The sequence below is a fragment of the Balearica regulorum genome, chromosome 8 (genome assembly GCF_011004875.1).
Source record: "Balearica regulorum gibbericeps isolate bBalReg1 chromosome 8, bBalReg1.pri, whole genome shotgun sequence".
Taxonomy (NCBI): Eukaryota; Metazoa; Chordata; class Aves; order Gruiformes; family Gruidae; genus Balearica; species Balearica regulorum.
Window position 1 is genome coordinate 10,640,187 of NC_046191.1, and position 15,887 is coordinate 10,656,073.

The following is a 15,887-nucleotide window of genomic DNA, read 5'->3' on the forward strand; positions in this document are numbered from 1 at the left end:
GCCTTGTGTGTTTCATGGCTGGCGTCATGCGTGGCCCAGGACCACCTGCCTGGAAAGGACAGAGCCCTGTCCTCTGTAGTGTCTCTGCACTGTACACTGCAGGGCTAGCTGGGGGCTAATGGTGGCCCCAGACCCCTGCCCTGTGGCTCCCATGCCAGCAGAGGTTCTCCATGCCACATGGTGACAGAGCAGCTGGCGCAAGTTTGCAAGCTGTTTCCTCCTTGAGTTTTACTGCTTTTTTTACCTTCAGTTCAGCAACTGATGGAAACTCCGACCAGCTGCCCAAGGACTCGCTCGGCGTAACCGGCCCCTGTGCTCCCCCTCGCACCTCCAGCCGCCCCACAGCCCTGGCCTCTGCTCTGCCCTTGGAGGTCAGCAAGGGGAAGTGGCTGTTTGTCCTGGGGTGGGGGGCAGCGAGCTGCCCGCCCCGATGCTTGCACCCCACCATCCAGCAGTCTGAGCCCCATGGGGCTGGGCTGCATTTCTGGCCTCTCTGGTGGATTTGGGTTTCTTTTCTTTGAGGGAAATGTGGTCTTGGAATAAGGACCCTCTGCCCAAGGTCACAGCAGAAGGAAGGGGTGTCATAGCTGGAGGGGACCGGACCCCCACCATCAACCAGCCACAGCTGGCGCTGAGACATGACAATTCATGTTGTGCCACACCAGGGCCAGCCCCTCCCTGCTCCTGTCCTGAGCTGCTCAGCCCCTGCCTGGTTGTGGCTGGGGATGGCAAAGCAAAAGCGGGGGCTGCGGGAGGGACCTCCAGCGAAACCACCTCTGCAGCGCAGCAGCCTTCGCTCCTCCCTACGGGGAGGGTGTGGGCAGGGGGGAAGCAAAGCCAAGCAAGGAGCAGGCTTGGTCCTGCCATGAGAAAAAATAGCTGCAGAACCTCTGGATCAGCCCTGCGTGGGTGACTTTTGCGGGAGGCCCAAGAGCTGTCTCCAAATTTCTGCCCCCGTGGGACAGGGAGCCCTGGGAAGGTGGGAGGTGCACCCATTGCCGGGGCATAGACCACAGGACCCAAACAAAACTGCGACAGGAGACCCTTGGCCACCAGCATGGACCAGCCGCAACCTGCATCCCATACTGGCTGCCTCCTGCTCCCTGCAGCCAGGCTGGGCTTCTTCCTAGGCAGCTCCCACCCCTCCCTGGGGCCAGGCACAGCTTTTGAGGGGGGCACCTCCTTGCCAGAGGCTTTGCCCCCAGTCCCGGGAGCTTTGCTTGGTGGTGTGGGAGTGGGCTCTCCTGTCCACATCTGCCTCCTGCCAAGGCCAAACCCTGCAGCGCTGAGCCCCTGCCAGGGTGCTGTGGGTGAGGGGACAATCCAGCTGCTGGGACTGATGCCCATGGGCAGAGACCTGCAGGGTGATGTCGGCCCAGGTTTGAGACCCACCACATCTTGCCTGCCTTGAGGAGACGGTATTTGCAAGCTGCTGTTTATAGGAGCATCCCCTCCTGAAACGGAGAGATGATGCTAAAAGCAGGTTAACCCCCTCGAAGGGGAGCCCTTGTGCCGAGCTGCTGGAGCACTTTGGCTCATACCCCCCAGGTGATGGGGATGCCAAGGTTCATTGTCTGAAGGAGCTCAGTCCTGGGGAGCTTCTTAGAGGAGCGAGGTCACTCACCGTTGTGCCCTTTCTCGGGGTCCCACCCACCTGCTGGCTCAGCCCGCAGGTGCTGGAGCATCCCCAGGTGTCTGGGAGCCAGGTGGGCAAGTGGCCCATCGCCCGCCCTCTGCGGGAAGCCTGACGTGCCAACTCCCACAGCTCAGCCCCACGCAGCACCAGCTTTAGCATGTGCCGCCCAAGTTGTCGGTTCCCAGGTCTCGCCCAGCCCCACGCAGCCCCCCCCGCAGCCTGGGCACCCCGTCTTTGTGCAGCCGTACAAAGGAGAACCTGTCCGGGCTGCTCTGTGTCCCAGGAACTAGCTGATAATTAAACAAAAGCAAAACAGCCCTGGCGTGAAACTTGACCTTTCCAGAGCTTGCGGGGGGAGGGGAATTTTGCATAATTTCTGGTGGTGGTTATTTTTTATGCATTACGCTCGTTTGATGGGGATCTCTGTGCTGGGGGAGCAGGGAGTCCCCATGCTCTGATGACGGGCTGGGATGTGGGAGACAAGGTCCAGGCTGACCCTTCCCAGGGCACTTCATTCCCTCTGTGCCCCACAGATGGAGGGAAGCACCCTCTAGCCAGGAGTCCAGGATAACAGACAAGGCCCTCTCGGATGGAGGGATCTCAGCGCTGGAGGGATGCCAGTGCCTAGGACGTGCTGGCCCCGTCCTCATCCCTGTGTGGGAGGGAGGCAGTGACACCGTGCCCAAGCCACCTGCATCCCAGCTCAGGGACCTGATCCCCAATTTTCAGCAACCTCTGCTTTATAAAGAGCCCTGCAATGCCAAGGTGCCCAAACCGCTCCCAGGAAGGGGCTCTGCTTGGCTTCTCGCCTTGGTCCCAGCTGTGGGGGGTCCCTCCCCTGCGCCCAGCCCATCCCATCCCTTGCTGCACCTCCCAGCACAGGGCTGCCACCTCCTCTCCCCAGACCTAACAAAGCCCAACAGCAAATTAATCTTCAACTGGGTACCCAGGATTGTTGCTGTGATGGTTATTACACCGTGTCCTGCCCGGCGTTAATGATTAATGTCCCATGTTGAATGTCAGCTCCTGCCTTTTGAATAGCCCTTCCATCGCCTCCTCTGATATCCCGACAAATAACCAGGGCACGGAGCTGCCCGGAAAGCACACTTGGGGCTGGGTGGGCACACAGGGTGATTTACCTCTGGGGCAGGGAGGAGGAGAAGGAGAAGGGGAGCCAGGGAAGAAGGCTGTGCCTGGCAAAGGGTGCATTGCCTCACTTCTTCCTCCAGGCCAGCCCATGTCCTTTGAGGATGTCCTCTCCTCCCCGATCTGATCCAGGAACGTCCTGGCCAGGCTGTTAGGGCAGGCAGGGGATATCCCCTGCAGCGGGCACTCCCTGGGCAGCTGATACCAGAGGAGTTTGCTTTTGCGTGCCATTCACTCCCTTCATCAGCACAAAGAGTTGTGATTCCTCCTCCCGCTCATGATGAACATGTCACCAAAGCTAATTCCCAGGAGGGAGGGGGCAGCTCGTTTCCTAAAGCTCTGAGCATTGCCTGCTCCCTGCCAGCACACAGCCCTCTGCCATGCAGGGTTTTGCCTGTTGTGCCCCAGGGCAGGTGATGCTGGTGGTGAACGCGCCCTGCAAATCTCCTGACACCCGTTGTGTGGGGCAACACATGAGCCATCACCGCATGGTGATAGGTACATCACCCCATGGTAATAGATGAAGATACTCTTCAGGAATCTGCCTTCCCCATATAGCCGGGGGCTTCAGCCCCTCACTTTCCCCACCCTGTGCCCACGGGGATCCTAAACACCCCACCGGGCAGGAGGCTGCCGGATCCACCCCACCCGGCCCGTTCCTTCTTGCCTCCTGGGGCGCAGCGCAGCTTTGAGCCTTCCTGCTCCCCAAGCAGAGGGAAATTCCCCACGCGGGCTCCGAGAGTGGCTGTTTGCCACAGGCTTCTCCCAAGGCTGCTGCAGGAGGGGGAAATATGGTGACATCGGGCCAGACCCCATCACATCGGGGCTGTGGGGCCGCAGCAGATGGGATGAGGCTGGAGATGCCACGCTGTTCCCAGGGGCTCCAGGCGGGTGGGGGTCTGCGTGCACCCGTTTCCCCGTACAGAGCAAACCCCGGAGCGCGGGGACCAAACACCACCCGTTTGCTGAGCCTGGCCCTGACAGTGACCTCAGCTCTGCTGCCCAGTGTCCCCCCACATAACCGGGTCTCTCCCCTGCCATTCTCATCACCTCCCCAGCCGGGAAAGGGGCAAACCCCACCCAGGAAAAGAGCAAAGTCTGCCCTGGGCCCAGCCACCCTGCCCTCCGCTCCTGCCGGCTCTGCCCATCCCGAAGGGTTTCTGCCCGCGCTGGTGCAGGCTGGTTGGCACCCACACAGGGGTTATTGCCCACGGTGGGTGGCACAACCCGTGGCAGGGAGCACCAAAGGGTGCGTAGCTGGAGACAGCAGTGACCCAGGCTCAGGCGGGCGGCAGGGCGCTGCCTGCAGTCCCTGCCAGGGAGGTTTCACCCTCCTGCTCTCCCCCACCCTGTGTCACGGGTGGAAAAGAGGAAACCCCCACCACAGCACACACACCCTGTCAGCTGCTTGTGCACCTCGAGCCCAAAGACACGTTCCCAGGGGCAATAAGGAAGTTTCTGTTTGCTACCACGTGCTCCCGCGGAATATTTGGCCTCACTCTCTGATGCCACAAGTGTCAGCTCTTGGGGTGCTGCCAGGCACCCCGGGGTGCCAGTCAGGGGGAATCAGGCAAGTCTAAGGGTTGCAACATGCAGAGATGCCTGGTTGGTGGGGATGGGGTGGTGAGCTGGGGTGCGTGGGCTGGTGGTGGACCGGCTGGGGTGGAGTGTCCTCCCAGAAGCTCCGGCGGTGGGAAGCAGAGGGCAGGGGCACAACGGGAGCACCGGGGAGGCTGCACCGGCCTGGCTTACCCCCCGCTGCTGCCCTTCGGCTGCCAGGGGAGCAGAGAGTAGGGGAGGGCGATGGGGAGGGATCGTATCTGGGAGGAGAAACTGGTCCTTCGAGTTTCCCCAGCAGGTGGAGGGGAGGAACCAAGCCCGTGGTTGCAGAGTTATTGCCAAAACTCAGCACCACAGAAACTGCCCTGTCCCGGAAAAACCCCGCGGCAGGGAAGAGGCTCCCGGCCGGCCAGGCATTGCCCCCACGCCTGCTCCACCCTGCGGGGATGATGGCAAAAGGGGTCGGCTTGGCAAAGCAGCCCTGAAAAGAGGGAGCAGAGGGTGACACAGCCAGGCCAGGCGTGCCCAGCGGTGCCCAGCTCGGTGCCAGCTGACAGGGCTTGGTGCCATTTGGCATCATCGTGGCTCCTGGGCACCACAACACATCCGGGAAGGGCTTTGGACAGCACTGGGATCCGGGTGTGCTCAGGGAGAGAAAAGAGGATCAAAAATCCTGACAGCACTCGTGAGGTCACCAGTTTATGGTGGAACCTGGACTTTCACCCATCCAGCGAGTAGGAGGAATAGACCAGCTTCCCCCACGCCTCTCCATGGGGCAGGGCCAGAACCCCCGTGCCCGGGGCTGAGTCACCCAGAGCGGGGAGCAGGTCCCTGTGCCCGTCCTGTTGTCACCCAGCTGCTCCTGCCAGCACGTCGGGTGCTGCATGGCACTGGGGAGATGCCAGACCTCAAAGGGCTGCGGCGGTGCCCCAGTACGGCTTGTGCCGGGTGCAGGAGCTGATAAGGGGTGTCGTGGCTGGCACAGAGCAAGGCAGCGCCCGGGGAGGCTGTTTGCACACTGGCCTCCTGCCCCACTGCTAATCACCCCGTCCTTCACCGCCACACAGCCCTCCTGCTCTGCCCCACAAGCGGGGAGGTAGGGAGCCTCATGTCAAAAATGGGGTGAAGCAGCCCTCGACAAGACCCACCACCCAAACCGCCTGCTTGGCCTTGTTTTTGGAAAGGGGAAACTGAGGCACAGTGAGCGGATGCTCAAGGTGGGGTAACCTTCTGGTGCTGAAGCCAGAGAGGGTGCGATGCTGGGGTCCCTCCCACGACCCCCCCCCACCACCATCCCCAGACATTGAGGGACCGTAGGTGCATCACACAGGTGGTGTGGGACCATGCTAGGGGATGGAGATGCTTGGAGATGGGGCCGGCAGGACCCCCTCCCCACCCTAAACACCCTATTTGGGGTTCCTGGGGCTGATGGGGACACCAGTACAGCCCCCCCCAGAGCCAGCCCTGCCTTTCAAGCCAGGCTGTTGCTCAGTCCGTGAACCGGCATTGCCGGGCGAGGGGCAGCTGGTGCGGAGGGCAGGGAGGGTTTGCAAGGCAGATAGTAGCCCCTGCCACTCCCCGGCTGTTGTGAAAACACCAGGCTGCTTGTTTCCAAGCACAGGAGCAGGTGAGGAGCCGCAGCGGAGGGAGGGCAGGCAGGCTGCAGGCAGGATACGTAGGGCTCATGGGGCACAGGGGAAGGCAAGGCAGCCCCCCACCCTGCTGCGCTTCCCCAGGGAGAGACTAGTGATTGAAGGCAGCACCGAGACAGACTCCAGAAAATAATTTGTATCCAAGATGAAAAATTTATTTGTTTTTCTTCACAGCATGGAGAGGGGCTCAGCCATGAAATGACAAGGGGTACAGGGCAGGTACAGGGTCCTCAGGGCTGTGCTTCATGGCGGGGCAGGGCAGAAACTAGCCAGCACCTCTTTTAGGGGACAACACCGTGACGGGGTCAGGGCTGGCAAAGGATGGGTGTAGGGGTAGGTACATCCCCATTTGAGGGTAGTTACCACCTACAACACCTCGGCTGGGCAGCAGCGCGAGTTTAATGGAGTGATGCGGGGGGTCATGGACCAGCCCCAGTGCCAGCCCACGCACAGGGAGGCCATGGGGACGGCGTGGGAAAGGTTCAGTACATGCCTGCGAGGGTTTAATCAAGACATCAAGACATCGCTGTGCCACTGCCTGATCAGCAGCCCTGATGGGCCCCTGTACCGCTTTATCTCCCAAACAGGCCAAGCAGCTTCCCCCTGTACCCCCTTCAAAAAAAAAAAAAACAACCACCAAACCCAAAAAACCCCCAGACAAACCCCAAATCTATGTACAGACTCAGGCGTGACATATCAGTACAAAAATATACACATAAACTCTACAGATCCCAGCTCAGTAGATCAAACACAACTATAAATCACAGTGAACAGGACAGCATCAGGCCTGGGGAGCAACGGGGTCCCCCCCCAAGAGCACGGCACACCACAGGCGTACCCCGGCATGGCGGGGGGGGGTGGTGTGGTGGCAGATCATCCTCCTGCCTCGTGGGGTCATTTCTGATCCAGATGACAGTACAGGTACATGGAAACTGCCATGGCCGCAATCTGGGGGTGGCAAGAGGCAAGTCAGCCCCCCTAAATGTCCCCCCCAGCACAGGTCTGGGTCACAGCCCACAGCATCCATCCCCAGCACATGCCAGGAGGAAGAGCTGGGTGTGCCCAGGGAAGAAGGCTCAGTTGCCTCCCTGGGGTAGATGGTGGTCTGCACCAGCCCCCAGCAGCCCCTCGGCCACCCAGGCTGGTCCCAGCCCCACTGCTCACCTCCAGGTACAAGGAGGAGGCAGCACAGCGATGCTCAGGCACTCACCTCCAAGGCAGCGATGCCGGCTGCAACGCCACCCACCACACCTGCGTTAGTCCTGATTTCTTCCAAAATCTTATCAAAACAACCCTGCAGGAAGCAACCACACAGGTAAGGATGAGCAAGGGCTAGCGATCCCCTAACCGCTGGGGAACAGCATCCCCAGAAAGGGAGGTACAGTTCTCCAGCCCATGGAAAAGAAGGTCTGCGGTTTCAAGGGGCAACTCATCTCAACCACATCTCAGGCCAAAGCACAGTATTGGAGGGAGGGAGGGGGAAGGGGGAGGAGAAGAGGCAAGGAAATCACCCAAAAAGGCAGCGTGGTGCCTGGGTTCTTGCTCAGCTCCAGGCATGCCACCCTGCTGCAGAGGCTCCCTTAGGACTGGAGCAGAGGTAGCAGCTTTGCTTGTCTCCACCAACGACAAGCCAAGGCCACCACAAGATCCCCCAGGACTTAAAGCCCACGGGACTGCCATGCCCAGAGCTGGGGCTGGAGCTACAGACCAGGTCTCCCTCCCCATGCCAGGGCACACCCCAAACCAGGCTCTGCCAGAAGGTGAGAGCCACTGCTGCATCCGTACCTGGACCTCCTCCTGTGCCGCGAGCGTGTCGTTGCAGGGATGCATGCCCTTACAGCAGGGCTCTGGGTAGACTCTGTATTTCTCATACCAGGTGGAGTTGGTGAAGTCCGTGTAGTTATTCAGGCCACAGCAATGGACCTAAGAGGGAGAGAGAGGAAGGGATGGGGAGAGCATCCTGCAGGTCTCCCTCCTAGGTCAGACATGGTCTGGACCCCTCTGCCCCATGGAGGGGTCACCCAGCTCAACCCAGCTCTGGGGGGATACTCATGGACCAGGATTTTGTCCCACACTCCAGCATGTACAGCTGTCACCCCAGCAACAGGACCTCTAGATCCCAAGTGCGTAGGTCCCAGGCACCTGGGAAGCAAATGGGGTGGCGATAGCTCTGCACATCCAAGACCACGATGATGTCCCCATCCCCATCCTGCTGGCCCACTCAGGTGTGCACCATGAGGCCTGTGCCGGGAGCATCCAGACCCACAGATGGGGGCCACAGGGCTCAGCGCACCTCCTCCATGGTGACATTCCAGATGTGTGTGAGACTGTCATCCTCCCCATACTTCTCCTTCAGGAGAGGGGTCACCACACTTGTCAGTAGCATCTCTGCCTGGAAGAAGAGGCAGAGAAACACCATCAGAGAAGGTCCTGGGTAGCACAACAGAGCCAAGAGCCCCTATACTGGTCTCAGCCCATGGGGAGGAGGCCAACCAGACCCAGCACATCACACCTTGTCTCTTTGGCCCAAGGACAGCTTGCCCCCTTCCCCACTAAACAACACTTTATGGCACCAAGGCCATTTATAACCAGTGAGTCATCTGATAAGCAGTGTAACTGAGGGAGCCAGGAATGACGCTTGCCCTGCGGTTGACTTCTGTGCCTAATGAGGCAAAGTGCACGAGCGTGGGAGCAGTCACCTTTCTCCTCAGGTGGTTTCTCAGGTGTCTAATAAGGGGTTGAGTTTGCTCAGCATGAAGCATTAGGGACTTCCTCTCCCAAGTGGCTCCTACCATCAGAGGTGGAGAGGTGTCAAGCCTCAGCTGGTATTGGAGTCAGGGGTTTGAAAGAAAGTGGGTGAAACTTGTACCAAACTCCCATTTCTTTAGGGCAATAGGGATACCTGTTCCCATCAACTTCAACCCATCCAGGCCACCCCAGCCTGCCCATGTAGCTGGCGCCAGTAGGGACCAGCATCCCTTCTTCCTGCAGCAGTGCCCACCTCTCAACTTCCCCATCCATGGGCAGCACTGCCAGTCCCCCAAAGTCTCGGGTTGGGCAGGTCTCAGATTAGCCCAACCCAAGACTCAGATATGCCACTCACAAGACCTGTGTAGACCAGAGCCACCACAGCAGCAGCAACTTCGGCAATAAAGATGATCAGCACCACCGAGAAGAACTAGGATACATCAAGGGGAAGGAGGTCAAAGAAACAGCCAGAGTCCACAGAGCCCTCAGGAACCCATCTGCTTCCCAAGGGCCGCAGGACCCTCCCTCAGGGCTCAAGCCCTGTCTCATTGCCTTCAGCTCTGCTCCAAGGCAGAAGCAGCACAACCTTGGGGTCCTCCAACCCTCTGTCTGCATGGAGCTGACCTCTCCGGACATACTCCAAGAGAGACCTCTGCTCAGCACCAGCTTCTGCTCCCTTTCACCCTTCCCCACAGCAGACTTTGGGTCCAGCATTGGCTTTCCGAGGTTCACCCAGCCTTCCACCACATGGGAACATCCAAGGAGCACACCTCCACAGAGAAATCTGTCCCTCAGATCTCCCCCACCAGAGACCTAGCTCAAATGAGGCTTGATAAGGAGGTGTCAGGTCCATACCATCATCAGGAGACATTTGCTCTCCTTCTGGGCACCGTAGCACCCAAGGAAGCCAATCACCAGCAGGATGGAACCGATGACGATGAGGAAGTAGCTCACATTCACAACCTGCAGGATGCTAGAGGAGAGCGTCCCAAATATATCCAGGAATGACTTTTCATCCACTGTGACCCAGATGCCAACTCCCAGGAGGGTCCCGCCACCGAGCTGGGAGAAGAAAGACAATGTCATCTCCCAGGCAGGCAGAGATCTGCGATTTCAGGAAGGTCCTGGCACAGCTATTTCTCCCCTCTGCAAGTTTTTGCCGTACCAAAACAAGACTTTGTGGCCACCAGGGGCAGCTTGGGGCATTGCCACCGTACGCTTGGGGCAGCCGGATGGGTGACTACCCTGAAACACACCCCACCACCAGCACATCCGTGGCTGCGGTGTCGCAGCTGCCCCCTTCTCCAGCCCAAGGGGTTTCGGTGCCAGCAGCGGGGCAGAAACCTCCATGCAGGGCAGCCAAGCCAGCAGTGCCACCAGCCGCTCCCTGACCCCAGAGGGGCCCTCATGGCCAGCTCAGACACTGGCCACCATCACGCTGCCGCAAGTTCCTCCGTCCGGGGAAGCTGCCCACTCACCTAGGGGAGCGGCTGAGCAGCCACAGACGCTCACATGCTCCTGGCAAGGTCAGCTCAGGGCTGCCTCCAGCCTGCCCCAGCCCTGCCCTCCAGCAGCTTGTCCTTCGTCACCAGCCCCAAGTCATGGCAGGAGCTTTGAGGAGGGAGGATTTCACCAGCGCGAGCCTGGAGGCTCTGCACCCCCCCTTCCCAAGGCTATATCCCACCACACCACCTTCCAGGTGGCTCCGCTGCTCCTGCAGAGCCAGGGTAGCTCTCAGGAGCTCCACTACCCTTTGCCTTGGGCGGGAGCAGAGGCTCTGTGTGCTCTGGAGACCCTCGACATCCGAGACCTCCAGCACTACAGGTCACTGGCACACACATGGGCTGCTCCCCTACAGGGATGGGGTCCCCCCAAGCAGGGACTCAGCAAACGCCCCTGCTCTGGGGCACACACCAGATCTTGGCGTCCCAGAAGCACAAGTCCCACCTACATCCAACCGCCCACACCACCTGCTCCGTCCCCCACAGAAAGGGGCATACAGAGGCAGGAGAGCCATGCGGGCAGGCTTCACCCACCCCATGCCCAGCTCAGGCTGCTCCCCAGGAGCTGCTCTCACAGAGCCCAGCCCCTCATCCCAGTCTCCTGGGGCAGACGAGGGGGCTGCCAGGCTCGGGCCCCCCGGGCAGAGACAGCAGCCGGGGTGCACTTACAAATATGGCCAGGTTGAAGAGGATCATCATGACCTTGATAAAGGTGAAGCACCCCATCTTTGCACCTGGGGAGAGCAGACAGAGGTTATCAAGGGGAGCCCCCACCCCAACACAGCCACTGCTCTGCTGCGAGTGGGACCTTAGCCCCCCTCTAAGGGGAGTCTGGGGGCTCCCCACGGGCAGAGGGGGGGAACCCACGGGATCCACTACCCACAACCGAGCCCAGCCTACCTGAGTGGAGAGCACGTCCCAGAGCCCCGACCCAGCCCGTTCTGCCACCCCCTTCCCGCCGCAGCCGCCCTTTAAGCGGGAGCGGCCCCGGGGCCGCCTCCGCCGCTGGAGCCCCCCCGCCCCCCGCCGGGGCCAGCCCCAAGGGGGTGGCGAAGCCACGCGTGTCCCCGGGTGCCTGGTGACTTGCTGCCCTCTGCCGCCGGAGCCGCCCGCCCCGGGGCACCGGGATAGTCCGACCGGCTGCCGCCCGTGCCCATCGCCGGGGCCTCTTGGCGTGGGGTGGGGGAGATGATGTCCCCGTCCCGCTGACAGCCCAGGACTGCTCGGGCAGGGATCTCTCCAAAACCCAAATCTCCGACCTCCTGGGCCAAACCAGAAGCAGGCAGAGGAGGGCACAGGGGGATGGATGGCCGTGCTAGGCAGTTTGCGAAGGAAAAGCCGAAGATTGACGAGCCGTCCATAACTGCTGCGCGGGGAGGCAGATTTTCGCTGGCGGGGACAGAGCAGGGTGACGGCAGGAGGGGACAGTGACAGCCGTAACAGGTGCCAGCGCTGGAGCAGGTCAGCAGAGACCTGCCGTTGCCTAAGGGCTGCCAGAAGCGATTTTATTTGGAAAGACGCATTGAAGCAGGGCTGGTTTCCCACGGAGGGGGGCTGCAGCAGGGAGCCAAGCAGTGCACGAGGGAAAGCTGCATCCCCGGGCCAGACTGTGGGGATGGTCCTCACCCATCCAGTATGGCTTTGGGGCAGGGTCTTGGGGTTGGTCCCCTCCCCAGCACCCACCGTGTGTCCCAAACCAAGGCCGAACAATGTGGGAGGCTGGGGAGCCCTCATTCCGCGACAGCAAGCAGCGAACGCAGGCTCTGGCTGCTCAGCACGCCCCACCCCACGCCCCGCTCCCCCAGAACCTCACAGCAAATTCCCTGCTTGGCCATAATGATACATTTCAGCAGGATGAAGTCAGCCCTGTTGGGGCGCAGCCAAAGCCCAGTGGCATTTGGGGAAAACCTTCAACCCTTCTGGGCATCCTGGGTATTAATGCAACCTGTGCTGGAGCGGGGGGCTTTAACCCTTTCTCCCTCACTGCCTGCAGCCTCAGCCCTCCCCTGCAGCTGCCCATCCACTGCTGCCACGAAGCCGCACGGAGCGAGGGGCTGAGCCTTCATCCCTCTCCCAAAGGGGGACCGCTGCCCCCTAAATGCGAATGAAGACCCCCATCATATTGCCCCTCTCCCAACAGTTGCCCCATCCCAGCCTGACCCCATTCACTGTATGCAATCCCCCCACCCTGAAAATAATTTCTGGCAGATATGTAACTACTTGCTGTCATTCCCAAACATTCCCAGCCACAGGAAGGATGAGCTATGGGCTGCTCCATTTGCCTCCCCAGTGCCTGGCACTACAGCCTGGGGTTTGGCTGCTCCCCAGCATCACCCATCCAAGCCCCAATTAGGGAGCTGGGGCTGGATTTTCTGGCTCTCCAGGAAGGCCTGGCCTGGCCACAGCAGGACGAGCCTGGTGACATTCCCATGTCCCTCCTGCCCGGCAGGGCTCCGACACTTCCCTGCTGTCCCCATCCCACACACAGTGCAGCTGGACCCCAGGCATCCCTTTCCCCGGAGCGCGGGGATGCCTCTCACCAGGGCACGGGTACCACGGCTCCTTCCCAGCAACCCTGCCCTGGGAGGCTGAGAGCACGGAAGTGGCCATAAGCAGTCACCCCCGAGGTCCTCTGTCCCCAGCCCTGCCACTAGTCCATGCCCGAGGGAGCACGGGAGCCAGGCACAGGTCTGGTGTCAGGATCCAGCCATGGTGTCTGCACCGAGCACCCCTCCCTCAGCTTTTCTTCAAAGAAAGGCTGCAAGCTCTGCTCCCAGCCTCATGCCTCTTCCAGCTCCCGTTCGCATTTTGAGCGTTCAAGTGCTGAACTTGCACCTCGCTGATGATCCCGGGCCTTGGCATCCTCTGGTTAACAGCTGGGCTCACTGCGGGCACAGCCTTCCCCATCCCTCCCACCCCTGTGCATTGGGACCTCCCTACTCAGGGCTCCAGCGAGGCAGCGCAGGCAGCTGCTGGGTGCTCCGAGGTGGGACTTCAGAGCAGCCATCCATTCCTCTCTACAGGCAAATTAGCCTGTGATACTAACAAAGCATCTGCTTGGGAATAGGAGGAGGGGGAACCTAAACTGGCATCTCACACCCAGCAGGGCATGGGGTGCCCTGGCAGCCCTCCCGCCAGCGGGGCTTGCTGGAGCCTGCTCAGCCACCTGCAGGAATTAGCAAATGCTAACGAGCCTGAGCAGTCTGCCAGTGAGGAGGCCAGGTGGGTGCTCAGCCAGGCTCGCTTGGCTTAATGCCATCCACAGGGACTCAGCTGGGACCCGGGGATGTCCCCCCCTGTGCCTCAGTTTCCCTCCTGGTAAAGCATTGGGTAAACAAACCCGAAGCAGGGCCAGCCACGGAGACTAGAGACCAGACAGGATTTCGGGGTAGCCCCAGCCAGGTGAGCACCTTGCAAAGGGCTTTCATGTGCATGTTTTGGGCTGGCAGCATCTGTCCAGCTGTCTGTCCAGCATCCAGTCGCCTGGAAGTGGTGGATGGATGGACACACTGCGACGTGCCAGAGATGAACCTGGCTTCGGATTTGCAGATGGAAGTTACTGAATGTTGCAAATTTGTGCTGAATTCATCACTTCCTGCCTCCTGCTGGGGAGAAATAAAAATCTGCAGGAGCCAAAAGTTTTTGACATCTTGAAAAAAGAAGTATTTCAGTTCTCAGATTTGAAAGGACTCAAAGCATTTTGGCTGGAGAACTGTGGAAATCACCGACTCCCCCACGCTGGGAGGGACTGGGGAGTGAGATCAGACTGATTTCCCCACGGCTGCAGCTCCCGCTTCAGGGGCATCCTCCTCATTTCTGTGGCTATGTGCAAAACCACAACTTGAGTCCGAAAAATGGGAGCTGCCTCATCTGGTGCCATGATCTGTGCCGTGCAGAGCCCAGGGTGTAAATACGGGGGCGATAAGCTGGGGCTGCAAGCATGTCCCAGGGGTGCATCCCCCTGGTGTGAGACCCTCAGGGTAAGGATCCAGCCCTGTGCCTTATGGAGACGATTTTAATCATGCTGCTGTTGCTAGCTGCGTGTTAATAATGCAGTTAAAGAGGGGCTCAGTGACACATCCCTGCCTGTGTATCAGGCTGAGCTTCTTCCTGTGCATTTACCCCCTGGCAACAAGTCGTGTCGTCCCGTCCCCCCGTCCCGTCCCGTCCCCCCCGGTGCCTGCCCTGCCGCTGGCTGCCTGCCAGTGCCCCTCCAGATAACATTTTCTTGTTTCTCACATGTGTCCAGGCTGGTAAATCCTTCACGAATTAATTAACAAGAGCCATGCAGAGGCGCCAGCTGCCGTCAAGCCGAGCTGGGTGGGTTCGGGGATGCGGAGGGCTGCGCTGCAGGGTCACGTCAGGACAACCCCGTGCCCGAGCGCTGATGCTCTGGAGGTTGCTGCAGGCGAGAGCCGGGCTGCAAAGCCTTCGCCGTCACCTTGCCAGCGAGGATGGCTGGGGCTGCCCGGTTGATGGAGCTTTCTCCCATCACCGGTCAGGGTGCCCAAACCCAGCTTGGGGCTCGGTGCCGGGGTGCGCTGATGCCCACTGCCCAGGGAGGTGGCGATGAGCGGCCATCGGTCCCCAGTGCCGTACTGGGATGCCCTGCCTGGCACGGCCGTCTCTCTGCTGGCACCTGCTCCGGCAGCTCTTGATGCCTGCCGTGCTGTGAAGCTCCAACCCTGCAGAGAGGCACAGGAAAGAGCCCCAGCGCCGCCCCGGGCCATGCCCTGAGCCTTTCCTTACGTTCCTCAGGCTTTTTCCAGCATCTCCCTCCCCAGGCTCAGGGGTACCCCCAGCCCAGCCGGGCAGCTCGGCGGCGGTGGCAGAGCGTGGCTGCAGGAGCGAGCAGCTCCTGGCTGCCTGCAGGCACCCCACTGGGAGGTTGTTTGAAGAAGAACTTGGCTCTTCCTAAACCAAAACCCACAGAGGCCAGAGCTTACTCCCAGGCACCCTGGGAGAAAACCGAGAGGGAGTTTTCCTGCTCCTAAAGAGGAGAAAGCAAAGCGTGGCAACCTCTGGAGGGGGGAAACAGAGAGGAAACCAAAAATGCCGACTCCAAAATGTCAGCAGAAATCAAACATAATTTCTTTCTGATTTCTCCAGCTGGGCAGGGTTCAGCCTGGTTTCACAGCCTCACTTACTCCAGCCAGGCACGTTAACAACTCTATTTATGCTCTATTTATTCACAGCCGTGTGGCTAACTTCCCCCAGCCGCTGGTGGGAAGCATGGACCTGGGCAGCCCCCTGAAACGAAGAGGGGAGCAGTGGAGCTGCCCCTGCTGCTTTGGGAAGGATGGAGTGGGCAGCTGAGGCGGGTGCCTGGTGAGCATCCCCTGGAGATGCTCCCACCAAGGGCTGTCCTTCCAGCCAGGAGAGGAGAGGGGCTTGCAGTAGGGCATGGTGACCCCAGCAAGGAGGCATGTGCCTCTCCCCGCCATAGCCCAGCCTGGGCTGTACGGACAGTGAGCAAAGGGGGGCTTGAAGGGGAACGTGGGGTGCAAGGTGCAAGGATGCCTCCTCCTGCATGCCTGGCAGAAGAGCAGCAGCCAGTCAAGTCAAAGGCAAAGCTCTCATTGCAATGAGTGCTGCTCATTAGGCAAATGAGGAAGGATCTGTAGCTAATCAGGGCCTGACAGG

General features: G+C 60.3%; 1 protein-coding gene across 2 annotated transcripts; it reads right to left on the reverse strand.

The window, feature by feature from the left end:
* Positions 1-6,127: 6,127 nt before the first annotated feature.
* TSPAN1 (tetraspanin 1) lies at positions 6,128-11,196 on the reverse strand. Of its 2 annotated transcripts, XM_075759517.1 has the most exons (8): positions 11,145-11,196; positions 10,914-10,978; positions 9,598-9,804; positions 9,098-9,172; positions 8,288-8,386; positions 7,780-7,917; positions 7,205-7,288; positions 6,128-6,942 (listed from the first exon to the last, which is right to left on the reverse strand). In XM_075759517.1, the coding sequence occupies exons 2-8, from the start codon at positions 10,968-10,970 to the stop codon at positions 6,889-6,891; spliced, it is 714 nt and encodes a 237-aa protein (XP_075615632.1). In that variant the 5' UTR covers positions 10,971-10,978; positions 11,145-11,196; the 3' UTR covers positions 6,128-6,888. The 2 variants fall into 2 exon arrangements, with proteins under 2 accessions (XP_075615632.1, XP_075615633.1); XM_075759518.1 differs by lacking the exon at positions 9,098-9,172.
* Positions 11,197-15,887: the final 4,691 nt, after the last annotated feature.

Bases quoted from the DNA above. Each gene is read 5' to 3' on its own strand.
- TSPAN1 (XM_075759517.1), bottom strand. From the start codon at position 10,970: ATGGGGTGCTTCACCTTTATCAAGGTCATGATGATCCTCTTCAACCTG. The intron at 8,387-9,097 runs GTGAGTGGCATA...CTCTTCTTCCAG, and splicing joins CTCTGGTCTACACAGGTCTT to GCAGAGATGCTACTGACAAG. The intron at 7,289-7,779 runs GTACGGATGCAG...TGCTTCCTGCAG, and splicing joins CGGCACAGGAGGAGGTCCAG to GGTTGTTTTGATAAGATTTT.